The 23,450-nt window shown below is 40.8% G+C and overlaps 1 protein-coding gene across 1 annotated transcript in view; it reads left to right on the top strand.

Annotated features, from left to right (window-relative positions):
• EYA1 (EYA transcriptional coactivator and phosphatase 1) overlaps positions 1 to 23,450 on the top strand; it is a 297,411-nt gene that overhangs the window by 224,752 nt on the left and 49,209 nt on the right. Inside the window, exons 11-12 of the mRNA XM_008150342.3 lie at positions 7,087 to 7,226; positions 8,551 to 8,634. Of these exons, the coding sequence (XP_008148564.2) occupies positions 7,087 to 7,226; positions 8,551 to 8,634 (224 nt within the window). The remainder of the gene's footprint in view (positions 1 to 7,086; positions 7,227 to 8,550; positions 8,635 to 23,450) is intronic.

Here is a 23,450-nt window from a genome sequence, read left to right as displayed (position 1 = left end):
ATATATGTGTCGGGTGCCCGTATCCACCCGTGGAGAATGTCTATCTTACATGCCAAGTTACTGTGTTCAGGAGAAAAAGTAAAATCTTACCCTTCCTTTGCTTGCCTTGTTGGCATGTTCAAGGTAGATGCATTTTGATTTCATGATGGCTCAGCTCCCTGGCCAGCAGGATAGGGCCTTCTAAAAGGTACATGTTAAATTACTTTTCTACTTATTAGCAACTCCAAAATAATAGTACTTTGTTTTGCATCTTGTTCTCCACTTAGTTCAGCACATGTTTCACTTACTATCTTTCCCACACAGTTTTAACACTTAATGCTTAAACCGTTTTTGAAGAAGAGGTATCACCCAGAGAAGTCAGGTAACAGTCACTTACTTGAACCTCATAGTCACCACAGAGTTGCACAAAATACACAGTTACTTTAATGGATACAATTATACGTTCTCATAAGCCAGATCTGTTTTGTAAATAAAGTTTTATTGAAACACAGCCACGCTCCTTCAGTCACATATTGTCTGTGGTTTTTTTTTTTGGAGCTATAACAGCAGTTACCATATGGCCAACAAAACCTAAGATATTTACCATCCGACTTTGCATTTAAAAAAAAAAATGCTGAGCACTGCATTAGAGTGTACAGGCCAAAAATAAAAAATTAAATTAAATAGTATGGGCAAATTGGCCCCATGCGTCACCATGGCCTGTGACCCTGCTGTCCTATAGGTCGGTTTCGCTGCCTTTGCCTCTCACAGTGCAGCTGATTGAAAGAATTTTGGGGTAACTGTGATTACATGTGGTTTTTACCATGTGCATTGATTATACAACCTATCCCTGGAATAAGATGCAATCTCACTTATTTACCTTAAAGTAATTAACTTAGCTTTACAGATCAGTTTTTTCCCCTTAAAAAAACAAACAAGTTTTGAAAATTATAAACAGTAATATACCCAAGGGGTGTATAGGGTTCTCCTGGCCAGTCACATCAAGCCTGATGCATCTACTTCCTTGGGGAATACCAAGGGATCCATGACATCCTTTCCTCATTAAATCAGAACTAGGCTCTCCGCTTGCTTTCTCTAGTCTTCCTGATTTTGACTTGATATGCCACCTTTTGAGATGACTATTTCATATGCTTTGGTTGATTTTAAGAGTCTCAAAGTTTGGGGGTGCCTGGGTGTTGATTGTGGTCTAGCATCTCCTTCATGCTCACCTGTATAATTGTCCCCTGGACTTTATGTCTTGAATTGCTCATGATAAGTCTGCTTTTAGGGAAGTAATATACCCTGTTCTTTTTATCTGAGCTCCCTAGAGCAACAAATGGAATATAATTATTGATTAACATGTTTAATAGATTCTGATAACCTTCAAAAGGATTTTCCCCAAAGCTCTGTACTTCTTTTTGTAATTGTTATTAGCGTAGACTCAGGGTCCAGCCAAAGATATCTGCCCTGGCCTCAAGCCAACATCATACAAAGACAAGAGCGTCCTCTCTGAGAGGAGTCAGTTTACTTAATTCTGTTGTTGTTGTTTTTGGGGGGGCGGGGCGGTCTTTCAATTCAGACTGAGAAATGAGCCCTCCCTGAGCACAGAGAAGGGAGCCTGCAGGAGCCCTGTATCCTGCTTCCTTTACATCTACCCTGGCAGATGTAGTCTCAAGAGTGTAAAGTTAGAACAGAAATTCCCTGCTACCCTTAGGATAAATGTGACGCTTATCCCTAAGTCTTCACCCAGGTCTTCATGCTGTGCAGCAGGACTACAAAGGGGAGAGAGCATTTAGAGGTCAGGTGCTCAGGGAGTGACTCAGTGGGACTTTTCTATTTCTCAGGGGAGCTAACACCATAGAGTTGTCAGTGCCATTCATGGTTCTAAGTACCTTTACTATATATTAGTTTTATTTTATCTTATTTAGTCCCATTTCATAGATAATGTAATTGATCATAGCAAAGGCATATCACTTGCACAAATGATACTACTAATCAGTAGTGAGGTCAAGATTTGCTAAGTGGCAGTTGAGTCCCTAGTTCAGTGTCCTGAAATCGAGACTGTCCTTCCTGTCCCACATTGGGAGTTTTGAAGGGTTTGTAAGCTCTCGGTCATGGTGGTACAGACAATCTTCAAAGGCTGTAAGTGACAAGCTTGGAAACAGCCAGTTGCAAGGGATGGTGAGAGTCTGAATTAGAACAAAAGTATTTAGGAGCTGAAAACCACAGAACTTACTCTTGATTTGATCGGGCTTGGAAAATTGGGTAGATGTTGGTACCACTAATCAAGCTTGTTAATAGAGAAGGAGGATTCAGTTTGGGACGCATTCAGTTGTGCTGTTCATGGAATATTCTCATAGCGTGGTGTAGCAAACAGCGTGATGTTCAGGTCAGGAGATAAGGAAATAAAGCTTTAAATTCATCAACCTGGAGTTTATCAGTGAAATCCCTCTTACATATACTACCAACCACTGAGAGCTTATAGCGAGATAAGAGGACGATAGAGAAAACTGGCACACTACTATTAAAAATGTAGTCCAGCCACTGGCTGCCTGTCCACTAATTGTTTCTTGCTAGTCCTTGATAGCACAAGGGATTTGCCTCAGAATATAATCAACTGCATCACTAAGCCCACTGTTTACTTTGGCTGACATTTTCCTTTTAATCTTAGCAAGATTCTCAATGAAGGAAGCATTGCATTAATTAATGTCTAGATGCAAACTTCTTATTTTGTCCCAGATCAGCACTTTGAGTATCACTAATATAGAGAACACTAATATTTAAGCTTTGGGTAGAGGAAGAGGTGTCCAAAGAGAGTGGGAAGAAATAGTGTGAGTGACTAGATGAGAAGCAGAAGAAAGGGATGTACATGTGCGTGGTTTAGAAGAGCGAGTGGTCAGCATAGCCACGGAGAGATCAAATATGATTGAGGCCTAAAAAATAATGATTGGAGCCCTGGCGGGTGTGGGTCAGTTGATTGGAGCCTTGTCCTGTGCACCAAAAAGTGGCGGGTTCAATTCCTGGTCAGGGCACATGCCCAGGTTGTGGGTTCGATGTTTTGCTCTCCCTTCCTCCCTCTAAAATCAATTTTAAAAATGATTGGATTTGGCCACTACAGGGTCTTCAGTAACATTTTAAGAGCTTTCACCCCTGCTTGTTCTTCCACCTTCTGCCATCTCATTTTTATCCCACCAATCTATATCCCAAATAATTCTCAAATCTATACTTTGGCCAGATATACCAAAGACTTCTTTGATTCTAAATCTAAAATACTCCTGTATTCAATCTTCCTTTTATTTAGCTCTTGCTGATCTGAAGTTACTGATCACTCTCTTTCCACACCCCACCTATCTATCTCTGCCCATCTTTTCTACAAATACTGCATGTCTTTAATTACACCAATTTCTTAAGTTATGTATGGTATCAATTTCCAAACCACGTTTCTTTCCTGAACTACAAGGCAGTCTAACAGTCTATTGGACATGAATGCCCCAGACTCTTCAAGTTCAATATGTCCAAAAGCTGAACCTGAATTCTCACCTGCATTCTTCCCTATAATCCTTTCTTCCTAAATATCATACCTTGGATTATCATCTGCCCTGTTGCCAAACCATGGGCTTGAGCATCACACTTGACTTTCTCCTTCTTTCTTATCCAGCTGGTTTCACCTCCTAATGACACTTCATAACATTAACTCTCCCTGTGCCCACCACCTGTATCTGGGCCACCAGTATTTCTGACCCGAATTACTGAACTCTCCTCTGGGCTGGGGGCTCCCTTTTTCAGTCTTCACTTGCCTCCGTTACCCTGGCCACATTGGAGCTAGAGTACTCTCTCTAAATGGAAATTTGGTCACATCGCTCTCTTATTGAATTATTTGCCTGTCCCCCAGTCTTAACCTCTACTCTTTCTCTATAGATTCAGGTCAGATTGATTTTTGTTTCAGTTCTTTAATTTCAATCTCTCTCTCTCTTCTCTCTCTTCTCTCTCTCTCTCTCTCTCTCTCTCTCTCTCTCTCTCTCTCTCTCTCTCTCTCTCTCTCTCTCTCTCGCCTACCTTCACCTTCCCAGAGGCTCCTGTGGCAGCCTGGAGCACATTTCTATTTCCTGTTTACTGGTGAGTTTTTTCTCCATCCTCAGGAAGCTTCTACAACTCTGTAAATCTGAGTTGTGTGGGCTCCCTCTGTGGTCTCCTAGCATTCTGCCTTTCCCATGTTATAACCCTTGACGTATTGTTCTGTAATCTTTCATTTTTGTCATGAATCAGTGCTTTCCTCTGAATTTAAATCTCCAAGGCAGCAGGAACAATATCTCTTTGGCACATCATTTTGCTTCAAGCGTCTACCTAGTGCAGTGCCTAGAATAGTATGAGCATTCAGTCCATGTTTGTGAAATGAAATGAATGCTCTTCTGAGAACTTTCACATCCATTATCTCAGTGGGGGTAAAGTTGAACAATTTGGAGAGGATTTTAACGAAACACGAGATGTCAATGCATTAGAAGATTAAATTTTTTTGTTGAGTTGTTTTGCACTAGTAGGAGGAAGGAGAAATTGGTCAGGAAAGCTGATTAGGAGAGTAGATGCATTTAATTCCACCTCATAGAACAAAGAGGAAGAGATTTTTTTTAAGCCAGCTTGCATCATTTAAATTTCATCTTCTGAGAAGCTAAGACCTGTAAACTGTGTGTGTTTTAATATTTAAAGGTATTTTAATATTTAAAGGTGTCAGATTGTCCATCTTTTAGGGCTTTTTCTTTAGATAAGATCATTTAAAAATCTACCTGTATACTTTGCTCATTGAATTTAGTGTGTGTGTGTGTGTGTGTGTGTGTGTGTGTGTGTGAAGGGGGGTCGGGGGCAGAGGGAGGTTACAGAAGTAAGCAATCAATTTATAGCTTTTCCTTTTCTAAAAAAATTGAAGTGGAATATATTTTTAAAGATTTAATTGAGTTTTTAAGACAGAAATACAGAAGTAAACATAAAGAAATGGGCAACAATAGGAGGAAATCGAGGCTAAGAAAACCTAGGTAAGATAAACTTTGAGGACAAAGGGTATCTGGAAGTCAAGGCAAAGATATATGTGATAAGATACATTGCTTGCGATTCTTTAACTTCTTCTCAAAATCAACTTCTGAAAGCTGGAGAGCTCACAATTCAAGATCGACTTTGCAGGCCCTGGCTGGTGTGGCTCAGTTGGCTGGGCGCTGTCCCATGCACCTAGAAGTCACTGGTTGGATTCTGGTAGGGGCATGCAGGATGCAGCTGATTAATGTTTCTCTCTCATATCCATGTTTCTCTCTCTCCCTCCCCCCACTTCCTCTCTCTCAAAAAAAAAAAATCAGTAAAAATACATATTTTTTAAAGATAAGGACATTGCAGTCAAGTAGTTAAAAGCATAGGGCAGATTCAATGCCAGCTGTGCCGTTGCAAAGTAAATGGTCTGTTTTGCCACTAGTTAAGAGATTGGCATGTGTTCTGTCTAAAATGGTGGCTGTCTAGGGTTTGCATGGAGATGTAGATTGTAGAATATTTAAAGAAAGGGAAGGTAAAGACTTTTTCTTCAAGGCACAATTTTGAATCCACTGAACTCCTTAAAAAAGATATATCCATTTGGAGCTCCTAATTCTCTATAACACATGGAAGAGAGATGCCTGGTTGGGAACAACTTGAGGAGAGGATGCCAGAGTTATCTGCCTCTACAAGACAAATGATCTCACGTAGATTTCATGAACGCTTAACTTTGACCAGCCAGCACCGTGTTCTCACAGGTCTACAAAAGAAGTTAGCTCAAAATGCATCCCGAATAGCTACATAAACAGACCTGTTGAGTGGCATTGTATGAGACTTTCTTCCCATAATTAACTAATGGGCTGGTAGGTCATCACAGTGGTTTCTGGGTATGAGGATCACATGACCAGTTTGTATGAGGAAATTTGCCGTCTTGTTTGATATGGCAGAGGAACATGCAAAAGCCTCATCTAAAAGTGACAGGAATCTATTTAGATTTCAAATTAAACAGGAGGTACAGGGCTGTTTCATGTGATTTAGAAATGGACTTTATCACAGTCCCTTCCTATCTTCCCTGACTCCCAAGGCTTAAATATGGAGGTAATACTGAGACCATGTGGTTTGACAGAGTCAGGGCTCACAGTCCAATAATAAAAACCTTTAACCATTCTCCATAGTTTTCTAGTTGGTGAAATGTAACATCAACAATGTCTCAGTAAGAATAGTCATTCCTCACATTAGATTTTGAGATTCCAAACCATATCTGTAGAGAAATCTGACCAAGATTTTGGGGAGAGTCAGCACACGGGCACATCTGGAATTTGGGGAGTTAGAAATTGTCTGATGTGTGAACTGGATGGACTAAGGGGGAAAATGTACCTAAGGGATGGGAGTAAATGGTTTGTTCATTCTGGTAATGGGATAAGTTTCCTCTCAACTCCACAACCACTGCCCAGCCATTCCTCTGAGCTGCATGGGGGTTGTTCTTAACGTTGTGGTTTCTATATGATTATTTCTGTGGTTTCTCTGAGTTACCCAGATGAGTCATTTTAATGTGGTGCCTGGCTTGGGATTTTTGGTTCAAAGACTGAGACACAGGAAGAACCTGTGGTGAACGCTGTACAGAGCGCGGGCATTGCCCATGTGTCTCTGTTCTCCTTATCTTGCCGCTCCCTTGTTCTCACATCAAACGAGGGAGAAATTTTTAAAAATTTTCCAAAAAAACAGAACTCTGCATGGCGATGGTTTCCCCGGCCCCAGAGCTGATTTTTCTCTTTCATTTTTTTTGCATGGACCGGAAGCCTTTTTGTAGGTGTGAGAGCGGCTGGTACGGCTCATGTGTGAGTCTCTCAGTGTGGCCAGGCACTGTCCATGGAATGAGAGAAACAAGAATGGAAGTGGGGGTGAGGATTGGGGGATGAAGGGGAACACTGTCTAATCATAGAGAACCACAAATAAAATGTAGGCAACTGAGTACCACCTGCTGTCTTCAATTAAATTTTGTAGAGTTTTTCGACTCTTCAAACTTCCCCATGAATTGAAACAAGGTTAATCACGGCGCTGGAACCAGGAGATTAAGTTGTTCCTGTCTGTCTACAGAATACAGTACCATCCACAGCCCGTCCACACCCATTAAAGATTCGGACTCTGAGCGATTACGTCGAGGTTCTGATGGGAAATCACGTGGGCGAGGCCGAAGAAACAATAATCCTTCACCTCCCCCGGATTCTGATCTTGAGGTATGTCATTGCCAACACCCGAGCAAAAAACTCCGCGTCTTAGGAGCTAAATGATGGTTCTGAAGACCTGCATTGTTATAGCAGTGACCAGGGTGTCCAAGTGTTTTTGCTGCTGCTTTCTTTTCCATAGTAACTAGAAGGAAAGCATTATTTTCTCTCTTCTGCATTCATTCAGGGAAAGCAATAATTTCTGTTCTCTCTCCTATTTTAACTATATGGTAAAGTATCTGCTTATTTCTCTCTAAGGGAATATAGTCAATTACATAATTCTGCTTGAACAAAATTATCTGATAGTGCTCTGTATCACTGTCATTTCAATTAGGTAATTAAAGACATACTTATGTATGTTAAGAAAGGAAAACCTGGAATGTTCTCAACTGAAGTGGTCACCCTCTTATGAGGTGTGTGCTGGTGGAGTTCAAAAGCAGGAGGGATTAGATAAAACCTTCCGGGTTGGTAGGTTTCATAGCCTTGAATCCATTGCAATTAAGTTTCTGGTTTTTGTTGTTTTTTTTTGTTTTTGTCAAATTGGAATCTGATGGTGGGAAACGTAATTACTTTTGCCAAAATGATGAAAATTTTCAGCAGGATCTAAATGACTATGTATGGTGTAAGTGGGAGTGCAAAGAAGAAAAGCAGGCGTAAGGCCTTTTGTGGTATCTCAAAGACCTTCTTTGAAATGAGTTCTTCCGATCCAATTCCAAATACTCTGAGAGTGTGTTGAGAGCAGTGTGATGTGTCTGCTTACGTTATTAACTATCTGGAATCATCAGAAAATCAAATATATAACCTGGCCAATTGATAACAGCCCAATAGGTAACATAAGGTGAATAGATGATGGAAAGTTTTAGTTTTTGTGTGTAATTTTTTTAATACTTTGCTTGATAGAAATAAAGCATCAGATTAGCTCCTTTAACACTTCCTAATGAAAAGAGAGTAGAAATAAGGACAAGATAAATTGAATGATTTTTTAATTGTCCTTCTCTGTCTCAGAAGTTATAAACAGCCTAGTTTGAGCTCGTTTTTTATTTCTTCAGAGCTGAGACTGAGAACATGTTTCAGAAGTAAGAAGGCCATGTGTTATTATGTCTCTCCTGTATTTATGTTGATGTTGCTAATAGAATTATCCTCTTGTATGTCATCTGAGGTTACAGCAGAAGAAAAGTTGGGAGAAATACTTTGAATAGTTGAATTTTTTTTTTTAAATAGTAAATCAGATTTTTTGTTGGTCTCCCATTTCAAAATGACTGCTCTTATTGAAGTTAAGAATAACAAGGTTTCTTAATCAAAAGAAAGACACACCGATTTGGTTCTTCCTTTGTAGAGGGTGTTCATCTGGGACTTGGACGAGACAATCATCGTTTTCCATTCCTTGCTTACTGGGTCCTACGCGAACAGATATGGGAGGGTGAGTACCAGGAGGCTTTTTTTTTCTCTTTAGAATAACAAGACCTAGAATTGAGTTTTTGTCCAAATGGGAATGTGGTTAAACTTTAAATGATAAATCAAAAATCTAAAAAAGAAAATAACTGATGGGTTGACAAAAACATGTAAATGAACAAAAGGAGATATTTTTTGATTCTTAAAAATGAGATAAACTTTATGCAATTTAATTCATACTTCATATCCCAATGAATAAAAGTGATTGAATGCTATTCTAAGATGATAGAATGTTTAGATGACATAGAGAGATCTTTTGGGTTGTATTTTTTTTATTTGCCATGCCCTTTTATTTATTTATTTATTTATTTATTTATTTATTCACAACATATTCAATGGAGCAAATATTCACTTGCTATTGTCTTCAGTGATTAGCAGTATTAGTGTTTTATTTTCAAAGCACCTGTTATGAATGTCTTTACAAGTCCCTTTGCCATGAGACTGAATTTATAGGAATGGTATGCACAATTAGGCCTCTAAATGACAACAGAACCAATACATTTATGTTTGAGTTGTTATAATACTTACCTTGGTGTTGTAGGTAAAAAAAAAACAATGTTATAGACCACCTATGTGAATAGACCTTCAGTTTCAATGTTCTGCATTTGAGTTTTCTAAAACCTTGGTCATTTTTTTAAAAATATATATTGCTTGATGGATTCATAAACCTTTCCACACAGTAATCATGCTGTTTAAAGTGGCTATAAATAATGTCTGAAATTATTCTGTAAATATAATATATTAATTTTTTTAATCTTTAAAAAAATAGTATTACCAATCTTAGATTTGTAAACTATTGGTTTAGAACCTTAAAACAGTTGGTCCCCATAAAATGTGCACGGTGTCATTACAGATTCTACCCAGGTGTTCGTTGTTTCAGTAAGTATGATTGAGTGCTTGCTGTGTAGGTATAGTGTGGAGGTGAAAGTAGGGAATTATCAATTGAGCTTCACAGTGCAGCTTTCCTTCTCCTAACCCTAAAGATAGGCCTAATAAAAGAGTGGCTGAAAAAATGCACATTTGTAAGAGTAAGAATAATCCACCATTTGAATTTCTGTCCAGAAATAAGGTATCTGTAAACACAGTATGTCCCATCTTATTGTTAAATTTCTAAGAGAAGACAACAATGAACAAAGATTCAGATTATGGAAATAAAACCGTAGAATCAGTCATTCTAAGAAAACCTATTATGTGCCTAGCACAGTAAGGATTCAATAATTATTAGCTGTGTTGTTGTTTTTGTATTATTTATATTAATACTCTACTTATACTTTTATTGACTAGAAATAGTGATATTCCTATTTTTACGAAACAACTTAAAAATTTATTAAAGATTAATACATGTCGCCAGTAGGAAGAATCTGGGAGATCTTAACTAAACCATTACCATGTCCTATAACTAACTTCTATGGGAGAAAGTTGGCTCTTGGAACTCACACAAAAGTGTTGGAAAGAGCAGGCACGAAGAAAACCAGAATTTGAAAATCATCCAGAAAGTCTTGAATCTTTAAAAACTTTTCACTAAGGGCCAAATTGATGCAAACAGAGTTGTCTTGATCAGTTCTCTGTGACCATTGAAAGGAGCCAGCTTAGAGCATCCTATGACCTATTGACCTCATGTCAGTCTTTGACCATAAATTACTCACTTACATATGGAATTCACACCTAACCTAGAAACTGCTGGCTACCTAGAATTTTCCATTCAGATTCTCAACAATATCATGAGTTATATTTTAAAAAGTGTCAATCATTAGTATTTTGAGGTTTCATCAAATATTATTTTGTTTGTTAGTCTGTTTACTTTTGTCATACCAGGGCAGGTGATAAAAAGTTTTACATATAATTCCCCAAAACAAAAATTGAATATTCTTCAAAGTGATATATTTAAATGTAAGCTTACTTATTTATAAGTTGATGGGGGTCTGGGAGAAAGCAAATTTGGAAAGCCTAGTTAGGGAAGGTTTTCCTGAGGTCAGAAAGATCTGAATAGGCCAGTAGGTCATGTGACCCTCAAGAGAAAGAATATTCTTTAAAAAAAGAGAGAATGTCTAAACAAAGGAAATAGCAAGTGCATACACAGAAAAGGGCTTGATGCTTGAGGGACAAAGGGTAGTGTTGTCAGCTTTGTGATGATGATACAGAATCAAGAAAGAGGAGGGCCAGGACAGAGGGCCATCCAGCCATGGCCAGGAGAGTTGATCTCATTGTACATGCCATAGGATATCATTCAAAGTCTTCAAGAGAGTACATGACAGAACTGGTTTGGATTTTTAGATGTCTTTGGCTGTGTGTGGATAATCAAAGGTAGGGGCAGAGGAATGGAAGAGCAGGGGAGGTTTTAGCAGTGATCTGATGAATTAGCAGTAGAAATGGAGAGAGCCAATTGGATTCTAGATTCTAGTGCCAGTGGGAAAATTGGATTTGGAAATGATTTGGATTGGGCTGGTGGGCAATCCTATCCTATATAATAAAAGACTAATATGCAAATCAACTGAACGGCGGAACAACCTGTCACTATGACGTGCAATGACCACCAGGGGGCAGACACTCAATGCAGGAGCTGCCCCTGGTGGTCAGTGTGCTCCCACAGGGGGAGCACTGCTCAGCCAGAAGCCGGGCTCTTGGCTGGTGAGCACAGCAGCGGCGGCGGGAGCCTCTCCCACCTCCATGGCAGTCGGACATCCCCCTGAGGGGTCCTGTACTGTGAGAGGGCACAGGCGGGGCTGAAGAGAAACTCCTCGGCCCCCCCCCCACCCCGCCAATGCAGGATTTTCATGCACTGGTCCTCTAAGTAAGTAATAGAGAGGAATTAAAAGATAATCATCAGTTTTTTGGGTTTTTTTTGTTCTGAGCAACCAGGAGACTAGCCATATGAGAGTGTTGAGATGGGTAAGAACTCATTTGGAAGAGAAATGGAAAGTTTGGTGTTGGACAAGTTTGAGATGTCTATGAGACATCCCCTTGAACCAGGCAAGGAGGCAGAGATGAACCCAGGAATGAGGCAGTGGTCAGGGATGGAGATGAGTCAGCAGTGCGCAGCTCGGGATCAAAGCCCCTCAGAGGCTCTTAGCTTGATTTCTCACCAAATGTCTATTGCACACCTTCTTTGTGCTGGATGCTCAAGGTCAGCCTGTTGTGTCCTGGTCCAGATGGGTTTTGAAGACACAATGGCTAATTGAATTGTAGCCTGAAGCATGCAAGAACTCTTCCTTCATGTTCTCTTCATTGGAGAACTTTAGAGTCGAGCAGAGTTTGCTCTCAGATCTGATCATCATGCCTTGTAAAAATGTGGTCCAACAAGGATTCTTCCTGACAATAATAATAATTAAGATGATCAGAACATCCTGTATCCTTTCGTCTCCCCTGAGGCTGAGGAGAGAGGTCGTAAAGCAGTTCAGGTCTTAAAGGCAGCCTTCCTTCTTGGAGCACAGGTTCCATGGTGTGCCTTGTGCCTGCGCATTGTGAAGGGGAGCATGGAAGGCTGGGCCTTACTCTCCAGGCCTAGAAAGAAATGAATGCCTGACAATGTGATAGCTGTTCTGTCTCCATGGGAACCAGACACTTGAGAAGTAGCTTAGTCACACTAGCTTAGGCAACTCAATGAGTAGGCCATTCAGTAAGGGGACACAGGATCTGGTTGATATAATGCAAAATTAGGGCATGTTCCAGCAATATGTACCAAAAAAAAAAAAGTTTGAGAATGTCCCACCTTCCGTGTAATCCTAGCTCTGGGAAGCAGGCACGTTGGGTGTTATGAAGAAGTGTTGTTTTAATAACAGAGGTGATGGGAACTAAAGGAGGGTGCTGGGTCCAGGGCAGGCTTGGCTGGGGAAGAGAAGAGAAGAGAAACAGCACATTAGCGGGAGAATAAATAAAGCCCATGGGCGTTCCTGTTAAGAAGGCTGTTGGTAAATAATACCTGTTGCAGCTTTCTTTGTTTAATGCATTTTTAGAAGTGGCTCTCAAACTAAGTCCTGATTCCCCAATGTCACTGAAGAAAACTAGTCTTGATTTTTTTTCATTGAATGCTCTTTTAAAAATAGACAATGTATTTTGGAATTTTCTTGGAATTGTTATTCCGATGTGAATTCCCCATGAGCATGTATTAAACTTTGATTTCTCTCCTGTTTAAAAAAAATAGATCAGAGCGTGCTCTCCCTCCCAGCAGCGCTCCCACACCTTCCCCTTTCTCCTCTCCTTCCCCCACAGGCATGCCTCTCCTAAACTCTAAGGGACCCCAGGAGACTTGCAACCTGGGCAGCAATGGGCAGCAGCAGCTTGTCCTGGACTAACCCCCTGAACCTGCCTCCAAGGCCCCCTTTTCTCTGACTTCCCAGGAGCCAAAGCAGCCCAGCCCAGGCTCATTGCTCTGCCTAGTCTCTCTCCTATTGCTTGTTCTGTCCTACGCCCTTTCTTGTTTCACTGCCTCCAACTTTAATAAACATTCTCTCAAAAAAAAATTGGTCAAGATAATCCAGTTACATCAAAGCAAGTACCCAGACTTCTATTCCAAATAAGTATTATGCTGATACCCCAAACATGACTCCCCTCTGTGGAAGGACTCCCCAAGATACCTAGACCCAATGGCTTCATTGTTCCAACACTTACCATTTATCATTGTTCATATGGATCTGGCCTAGTACACTCCTCATTTTAACACAAAAACCTAAACATAAGCACTTAAGCCAACATAAAGCTTAGTATTTTTAATTCTAGGTCCTCCTTGTTAAGGATTTCCTATGTGCCCAGTACTCATATAATTCAGCACCAATGCTCTGAAACTGCTAAGCCCATTATGCAGATGAGGAAACTGATGCTTGGGAGAGGTTAGAGACCAAATGTGAAAAACCCGAGCACCATGACTAACATAAAATCAATATTAATTATGTCTTAATGTAGTTGAACCTTGACTGCCAAATACTTGAATCTGGCATAGTGGCCAGTGAGTAAGTAATATGTGGTCGTGTCTTCAAATTTGCGAAGTGCCAATATGTGACATACCTAATTCAATTCAAATAGCTCTAGACTCAATCCAAGCACTGACTTCAGGGTTTGGGCAGGGATGGGGGAAGGGGTGATTTGTTTGTTTGTTGTTGTTTTAAACTTATTGTTGCAAGGATTACAGATGCCCCGCTTTTATCCCCTATTGACCCCCTCCATCCTGCTCCCACCAATGCCAGGCCTTCACCACACTGGGTTATGCATATATGCATATAAGTTCATTGGTTAATCCCTTCCCCTCCTCCCTTCCCTCTCAGTCTGTTCCATTCTTCCATATCTCTGGATCTGTTTTGTTCGTCAGTTTCTTTTGTTTATTAGATTCCACATGTGAGATCATGTGATCCTTGTCTTACTCTGACTGGCTTATTTCCTTACCTTTGGGAAATTATTTATTCCTACTGAGCCTATTTCCTCACCCATAGTGCTGGCTACTTGACTTGCAAAATTGTTTTAAGAATTAAGTCACATCAATTATATCTCAATAAAGCTGAGGAGGGAGAAGAAAGATTTGGGTTGTGTCATGAATTTGAAGGGCCTCACACTGTGTCTTATTATAGCAATAACTCGATAACAAAATCTGCAAAGATCACATATTGATCATATATCTGCTGCGTGGGCATTTGTTTTATAATACACCAGGCTTCTCCAAGGATCTCAATTGTCAGAGTTCAAATCAACTAAACTTCCCTAGTGAGTATTCAGTACATTGGTGAAAGACAAATTTGAAAGCAGCTGGTCTAGCCCATTTCATCAGAACGCTCCTTTGGCCAGTAAAGATCGCTGTTCTTCCCTGTTTTGGGGGGCAGCACTAAGCTCCCAAATCTGCTGAGGGATGACCTCCTTCCACGGTGGCTGGTGAAGATGCTGCGCTCTCAGCATGGCACCGGGCAGCCAGACCCCCAGTGTCCTCCGGGGACTGCAGAGGGTCTGGTCACTTAAACGGAACAATCTCTCCATGGACCCTCCAGACCTCAGATTGGCAAACGTTTTCTCCAAAGGGTCAGATAGGAAATATTTCAGGCTTTGTGGGCCAGCTGCTGTCACAACTCAGCTAACGTAGCCACAGACAATAGGTAAACAAACCAGCGTGGCTGTATCCCAATAGAACTTTACTTATGGTTCCCATTTTGAATTTCAGGTCATTTTCAGGTGTCATGAAATATGATTCTTCCTTTGATTTCAAACGCCTCTACCAGAGCTCTAGGTCCGAGATCGAGACCATGCCCTGTAGGCCGCATGTGGTCCGTGGCCTGCTTTCTTAGCGCCTTCAAGGGAAGAATGTCATGTCAGTTCTAAGGGTTGTTTAAGGAGAAGAACACTGTGTCTCAGATGGCACATGTCCAGCAAAGCCTAAAATATTTTCGGACTATCCCTTTGGAGAAAAAGTTTGCCTACCCTTCTTTATATCAGGCTCTTTGTTGTTGTCGTTGTTAAAACAACAAACATTTTTTATCTCACAGTTTTGTAGATGAGAAGCTCAATATGGTCTCCCTGGGCAAAAATGAGAACTGTGTCCACTTCTGGACGCTCTAGGGAAGAATCCGTTTCCTTTCTTCTTCTAGTTTCTCGAGATGCCCCTAAATCTTGGCCCATGACCCCTTCCTCCTTCAAAGCCAGAAGAAGTGGGAATCCTTCTCACAGCGCATCCTTCTGACCTCTCCATCGTCACATCTCCTTCTCTGACTCTCTTCTCCTGATTCCGTCTTCCACATTTAAAAAAAAAAATGTATCTTAATTGTTGAAAGTATCATAGATGTTCTCCGCCCGCCTGCCCACCAATTGGTCCCCTCGCCCCACCCCCCTTCGTGTTGATGAGTTTCATCCCTGCCTTCAGGGCACCAGGACAGTTAACTCAGTGGCAGCCACACTGCAGCCCACTAGACTGACCACTCAGTGCAGGCACCACGGGTCAGCATCTAGGGTCTCGCTGAAGGACTTTGTCTTGTGGACACACCATTCACCTCATGTGCACATCTTTGGGATGGGAGGAACCTGAGTTCTTGGAGAAAACCCACACAGACGTGGGGAGAATGTGCAGATTCCAGACAGACAGTGGCCCTGGCCAGGAATCAATGTTTTCTCCTCATCAATGTTATAGGGAAATGATGTTATTCGAGGACCCGCCGTATATAACTGATACATATGTTCCTGCCACCTTATTGAGGAAAGTCTGATCTCTCTCATGCGTACATGTCAACGGGAATGCAGGGAATGAACACAGGCCCTCGCAGCTCCCCGGCCTCCTGTTCAGCCTGCGCTGGCCAGCCTCGGGGCTCCCTTGCTCTGGGGCCTCTGCAGAAACACCAAGCATCTCAGAGTCTCACTTGTTCTGTCTTAATCTTCCCGTCTGGAAGGTGGAGATGATCACAGGGCTGTTGGGGGAACAGTGGAAAGCACCTAAAAAATGCTCCTACGCATTCCATAAGTAAAAGCTGTTATTGCTCACTTTGGGGATCGGAGGACGCAGTGGCAATAGTGACTGGTGTGTGTTCCAGGTAGCAGGAGAGGGAGAGGCTGGAGCAGAGCGCAGCCCCGTAGGGAAATGAGAGCCAAAAAGGCTGCGTATGTTTAATGTATATTTAGTGAATCGGACTCACAGAAGATGGACAGTAGAAAATGTGCTGACACGGTAATAAAAACACTGTGTGTTCGGCTTTTACAGTTTACACTGCTATCTCCCATTAATTATCCAATTAGTCTTTTTTTTTTTTTTTTTCCAGTGAGGAAATTGTGGCTCAGAAAAATGAAATAGTTGGCCCAAGGAAGCACATCTGTTAACTGACCACACAGGGAATATGATCTAGACTTCCGATTGGCCCATGGCCCTCGGGGAGCACCCAGTGCCAGGGTTTTGTGCCGCAGTCGTGGGGATGCCGTGAGCACTAGTCAAACAGTGGAGTGACACGCTAGAAGTGTACACGTGGGAAGATTAATCTGATAGCCAAGGAGATTATTGCAGTGCCCCTGCTAGGAAATAATAAAGACCTAAGACAAGGGCTGTAACCTGAGGGAGGAGAGAGAGATAGGGGAATGGTTACAAATGAAATCTAGATGGCTCTGTGATTGGGTTTAGCCTTTTCGCTGGCACTGCGTGGGCCCCCGTGTGTGGAGGCCAACTTGGCCAGGTCTGCTCTGGCTTTCTTCTTCTTCCTCCCTCTTTGTACCCCTTCTTGGCAGCTGTCCCCTGTTTGGGCTTCAGTGGGTTTTCTCCACAATGAAAACTAATCTTTGGAATGGTTAGGTTCTTTCTCTGATTCTCTACTTGGCTATTATTTTCCTGATGTTGAAAGAGGGAACCTCTTAAGTAAGGAGAAAATTAAAGCGGTCGAGTGTCACATATCTAATCAGTAAAAAAAGACCTGATTAGCTCCACCACAAGTTTGGATTGTGTGTGTGTTTAAAATCATTCAGCCAGTAGTTGAACTGTGACTTACATTTCATGTGAATACAGACTCTCACAAGAATCCAGATTATTTCTTAATTGTCACCAGGACTACGCCCAACTCCCAAAACTTGGCATTTCATGCCAGCTGTCCCGTGAGAGATCCTTATAAAATTACAAACAGTTAATTTTTTATTGGTGGTATTGACAACTTTAGACAGGTGGAAGGTAAGCCGTGGAACCTCGGGGTCTCATAGGTTGTACACATCACTTACATAATACTTAATAGTGATTTTTTTTTAAAAGAAATAATATTTTAACATATATTTTCTTCCTTCTCTCAGATGTGGGAGCTACTTTTCAATCTTATCGTTAATCCTTTCCTTGTGAGCAGCCAGCGTGGGGCTTTGAAAATAAGCCACTCCTGTATGCTGTGCCCGTTCTTGTTTATCAGCTTCTTTTCCCCCAAAACAAAAGATCTTGAATGGGGAGTAATTATTTTAAATGACATTCAGGCCCCATTTGTGGCTGTAATGTTAGCATTCTAAATAAGGAATTGATTACAGGGTCCAAAATGGGTATTTTTTTTTCTTTCATTTGATTGATTCTGCCCAAAGATTGAGTTGAGCATACTTTACAAGATTTCCACGTTGACTAACAAACCCTCATAAGCTGACTCATGTTGTCAGTGTCACTCCGCACTGGGCCTTCTCACCTGAGTAGCCGCCCACATAGGACCAGTGTGGGAACATTTAGAAACCTTATCTTTTATTCCATACATTCAAAATGTAAGTACCTGCATTACTAGTCACATTTTCTGAAATAGTTGAACCATCTTCCAGCAACACTTTCTAGCCTGAGATGAATTCTTTAAACAGCAATTTTTAAACATGATAGGTCTACTTTTTGATCCAAAGTAGAAGAGCAATTGCTAGGAGTTTGTGTAGAGTTGACCTCATAGATGTAAGAGGGTGCAAACTCACTAGAGATGCAGGAGACAGTTATCAGACATGTAAAATGTACTTACAAATTGAAAATAGTAATAGATAAATTTAAAAGCAAAATTATTTTTTTTTGGGGGGGCAGCACTGTAGGTACTTTGTAGAACCCAACAGCTAATTCAGAATGCTGTAGCTATCTAATTTAGAACAGTGACTTGAGCATTAAACTATTTCTTAAAGGTCTCAACTGGAAGAATTTAAATTGGACAAATTTATGTGGCCTTATGGGTTTGTTTTAATTGTTCAATATTTCTTCGCTTTTTAGTTTAGAAAAATAAGATGGAAAAGAAAGAGAAAATGGGGGCAAAATGTTCCAGGGTGTGTAGATAGGAACCAGAGCTACATTAAAAATAGGAACAATTTTTTTCCTTTAATGCTTTACTGGTTCATCTAAACAATAAAGAGATATCGCTTCCTTATTAGCATTTGGTGCTATTTTTAGTGGTTCTTTTAGTAAAACTGAAATGACTTGCAGTTCTTTTTGGACTACACACGATCTAATGTGATACTTGGCATTTGTGGAATTGTTAAAGCTAAAAATCTTGGGATGTATCTTTTAAAAGTTACATAAAAGGGGGAAGTATTTTTATGGTTAGATGAATGCTTTGCTTTAAGATTTGTAGAGAAAGGAGAAGGCATTTTATTTTTGTACTCAGAAGAACATTCTGGATCCTATTCTAAAAACCCAAGAAGAGATAAACAGGTTTTTCTTAAACTTTCTATCTAGTTTGAGGCTCAAAGGACCACGGACACCCTGAGCCCAAAGTAGAATTTTTGAGAAATTAAAGGAAAACAGGTACTGAAAATCATTTTTGAACCAGTCCCAATTCTGGGAGTGGCATTTAAAATAGATTAAATTGCCATTTGAAGGAAGGAAGTGAGAATTGGGAATGAGTTTTTGCAGTACTTACTTAAAAAATAGTTAAGATCAAGATCATGTACAAATATAGGAATCAGCAATGCAGATGTAGCTATAATATTTCTCAACATAAAATTTGAGCAGCATGAACTTCATCCTGGTCACTGCCCCTCCTCACCAGGGACCTGGAGGGATTCACCTGGTGTCCCATTGGGTGAGATCCCATGCTAATACCATGTGGTCTCCATGTTAGGACTGCCCAAATTGAAGACTCCATCAAAAGAATTTGTCAAAATAGAAGCAGTAGATGGTACCCAGTAGCTTAGCCTTATGGTGTATAGTAGTTTAGATAAAGTAATGATCACTGACACCATCCATGAGGTAATTTAGAAAACTACTGACAATTTTGAAGTTATACACACAAAGCCTTTGGTGTTATATGGGCCACAGTACCCACGACACATCTGGCTTCCCACCCCTCTCCTGCCAAGTCACCCTTTGTTTCCTGGCCTGAAACTAACAAGTTTTTCTTATTAGAGGCCCGGTGAATGAATTCATGCATGGGTGGGGTCTGGCCCAGCCCATTGGGTCGATGGGGCTGGCCAGGGGGAGGAGACACAGGAGATTGGGCTGCCAGCCCTGCCCCTCAATCGGGGTGGGGAGGTGGGGGGTAGAAAGTGAGGAGGGGCGATCGGTTGTGGGGCTGGTCGGGGGGAGGGGCCCTGGGCGATTGGCGGGCTGGCCCCGCCCCCTGGTTGAACTCCTGGTCCAGGGGACAATTTGCATATTACCCTTTTATTATATGGGATTGAACACATACATACTAGTGTCAGAGGTGCCTCGCCATAATTCTTCCCTTCAGGGAGTTTATAATTGAACAAAGGAGGCTGCTGCTAGGGAGTGAATGAATCTTCCACAGCAGTCCTTCATGGGGGCAAAACTGTTCTGAACTAAATGCCACTTTAAATCCACAAAGAGTGAAACCACAGACTCTGACACCTAAAGGAATTCAGGCAACCAGTCTCCCTGTATTATTCGTGACAAGTATTCTCTAGTAGCTACAATCATTGAACGAGTAAGAAGTAGCCCATGATAGGATGTCAAATGGTCACACTAGCTCTGTGATCAGGAAAAACCAGGATCCACAGAGCTGTACCACCTAAAAAGAAATGCCAGCGGCCCTAAGTGAGATGCCTCTCTGGGTTACTGCTCTTACATGACACTGGGAGTTCTCCTTTGCTGCCGATCGGTGTTGCCCTGTGACACTGCTATTCCAAAATGTATGAGATGCAGGTCCTGTTATAAATGTGGGCATTCCTCTGATTTTCTAGTATAAGAACATCCTATAGGATAAAAATCAGTGGAGTTCATACAGGGAAAGCAGTTTTGGACATACATTCTTGTGTGTATTCTATGCCTCACCTAAATCTGGGTACAGATTGCCAAGCGAGTCCTGAGACCTTTTCGATAAATGGTGACATACTGGGGAGCTTTGCTTGGCTCTTAGGATTTTGACTTTTAAAAACTTCTTTGGCATTTTAGATTTGGGTGTGTTTCACATTTCCAAAAGAAATATTTTTAATCCATAGTTACACCCACCAAAGACAACCAATCTTGTCTCAGCAAATATTTTCATATAGTTTTTAAATTTTACCTATAGAAACATCTTAAACATATACAAAAGTAGATGGGAGAGTGTAAGGAAACCCAGTGTAACCTCTCCCAGCTTTAACAGTTACTAAGTCCAAGGTCATCTTTTTGTGTCTGTATCCTCACCACAGCCCTCTCCTCCCCTGCTCTGCCCTAGGATTATTTTTCAAAGCAAATCTCAGATATTACTTTATTTGTATATATTTCATTATGTTTGTAAGACTCCATTGAAAGAGTTTTTTAGAATAGAAATAGTAGGTGATACCCGGTACTTTAGCAATTTAGAAAAATTAATAGTTATTTCCTAATATCATTAAATGTCTAATCAACAATTCCATTTCTCCAATTGTTTTTCATTTTTATTTTAAATTGTGATAAAATGCGTATAATATAATAAACTCTGCCTTCTTAGCAATTTTTAAGTGTACGGTTCAGGAACATGAAGTACATTCACATTGGTGTTCAATCCTCAGAACTCTTTTCATTGTGCAGAACTAAAGTCTGTAGCCAGTAAACAGTTCCCCAGGCTCTCCTCCCGCAGCACCTGGCAACAACCACCCTACTTTCTCTCTTAATGATTCTGATGACTTTAAGTACCTCATCTAACTAAAATCATACAGTATTGGTCTCTATGTTAGTGGCTTATCTCACTTAGCATAATCTCTTCAAGCTTCCTTCATGTTGTAGAATTCTGTGTCAGAATTTCCTTCCTCTTCAAGGCTGACTAATACTCCATTGTATGGGTAAACCACATTTGTTTGTTCATCTGTCAGTGGACACTCGGGTTGCCTATACCATTTAGCTATTTTGAATAAGGCTGCTATGAACATGGATGTACAGATATCTCTTTGAGACCCTGCTTTCAGTTATTTGGGGTATATACCCAGAAGTAGACTTGTGGAATCACATGGTAATTTTATGCCTAATTTATTGAAGAATGGCCAGACTGTTGTCCACAGCACCGTTTACATTTCCACCAGCAGTGTGCAAGGCTTCCAGTTTCTCCACAGCCTCATCCACACAGTGTTTGCTGTCTGTTTTTTATAGTAGTCCTCATGGGTGTCAGGTGGAATCTCATTGTAATTTTGATTTGCATTTCCCTAATGGTTAGTGATATTGAGCATCTTTTCATGTGCTTGTTGACCATTTACATATCATCTTTGGGGAAATATCCATTCAAGTCCTTTGCCTATTTTTATTGTTCCTGTTGAGTTGTAGTTCTTTATTCTTCCTGGATATTAATCTCTTATCTGATATCTGAGCTATAAATATTTTTTCCTACTCCATAGGTTGCCTTTCACCCTGTTAATCGGGTTCTTTGATGCACAGAAGTTTCTAGGTGTAGTGTGACTTATCTAAGCAAAGCCGCTGGCATGACCATAATGAGAATGTGCATTCTGGGTGTTTTTCTGACCTGTGTGCAAGAACTCTTTCCCTCAGGTCATGAGCACAATTATTGTAGAAGAAACCTTTTCAGTGTCTGTGTTGAGTAGCAAAAGTGCCCCTGCTAACAATGCCTTGTGTCAGGACTAGTGTTAGAGCTAGTTCAGTGTGTGGGTGAGCGGGATGGCTCCATCGGAGACTCCCTGTGCAGTGTCGTTACTTGTCACCCAAAGGCAACTCCTAGATGTCGAAGCAAATGGGACCGCCTGCCGGAGCAACAGTATCTTCACGGGGTGGCTGAGTCTTGGTAAAATCACATTTCTGAGTCGCTAAGGATTTTAGTAACTAAGAATATTTTTTAAATGACTCTTAACCCTTTGCACTTGCTTGCTTTTTTCTCGATTCCTTTATTCTAATGCTAACCGTGTCGAGTCACACTCGACATCCGAGTGCAAAAGGTTAAAGTTTATCAAATGTCCCAGCTCATCTATGAAACAAAACAGGGCAACAAGAGGCCGTACCCTAGTTTCCCAGAATTCCGGTTCCCAGCTGTGTTTATAGACACCCTTTTCTTTTCTTCACCTCAAATCAGATGATAGATTTTCAACATGTGACTGCAACACTGACGGACATAAGTCTCTCCAGAGGCTGCATTTCAGGTCAGCATTGCTGCGCACTGACTTTGTCTAGAATTCCTTTTTTCTTTTTTAAACCTTTTCATAACATGAAGATCTAGTATACCAGCAGTGGTCAGGCTGGGGGGAAAGGAACAGGGAAGGAATGACAATAGGTCCCGGGTAGTGCTGGTGATGTCAGGTGGGATGATGATAACTTTAGTCTCTGTGGGCAGTTCTGTGTTCTAGAAACAGGAGAAGACCTGGAGGCCAGGGCTAATTACAGGTCACTTGACAGGGAATGAAAGCAAAATGATTGTTTTAGGCCTGAGTCTCCCCTCAGCAGATTTCGTTGTTATTTATTTTTTTTACCTTCTGTTCAATAGAAATTAATCCTTTTTGGTTTAAACCACACCAACCATGGTAGCCTAGCATTGCAACTGTTCCTTTGCTTCATTTTCATGACTTTAAGAAGACATTTGCAATTCATTACAGTATTAAAATAATTTAGGAGCAGGGTTAAATTTCATTCCTGTGTGTGTGTGTGTGTGTGTGTGTGTTGTGTTGGATGCTATTTGTTTTGTTTTGGTTAAAGAAAGTCTCTGTTACAAAAGCTATAGTAAATTTGCACTGTTTCTTTATTAAATAAGAAGAATGGTAAAGCAATTGATTGTTTTTTCCCTTTCCAAGCCTCTCCACCACACTATCCAAGTTTTACTAGGGGACTAAATTGCAGAGCACAGAAGAATATATTTTGCAAAATGTAATGCATGCCACTTATTGCATTTAAAATATAAATAATTGGCTGCTGATCTTATGCTAATATTACCCACTTCATTAAGTAGATAAGAGGTTTTGTAAGCAGCTATTCTAAAAGCAGGCTGCTCTTTAACC

The sequence above is a fragment of the Eptesicus fuscus genome, chromosome 19 (assembly GCF_027574615.1).
Source record: "Eptesicus fuscus isolate TK198812 chromosome 19, DD_ASM_mEF_20220401, whole genome shotgun sequence".
NCBI lineage: Eukaryota > Metazoa > Chordata > Mammalia > Chiroptera > Vespertilionidae > Eptesicus > Eptesicus fuscus.
The sequence above is the reverse complement of the archived record's forward strand: the minus strand, read 5'-3'. Positions and strand labels throughout refer to the sequence as shown.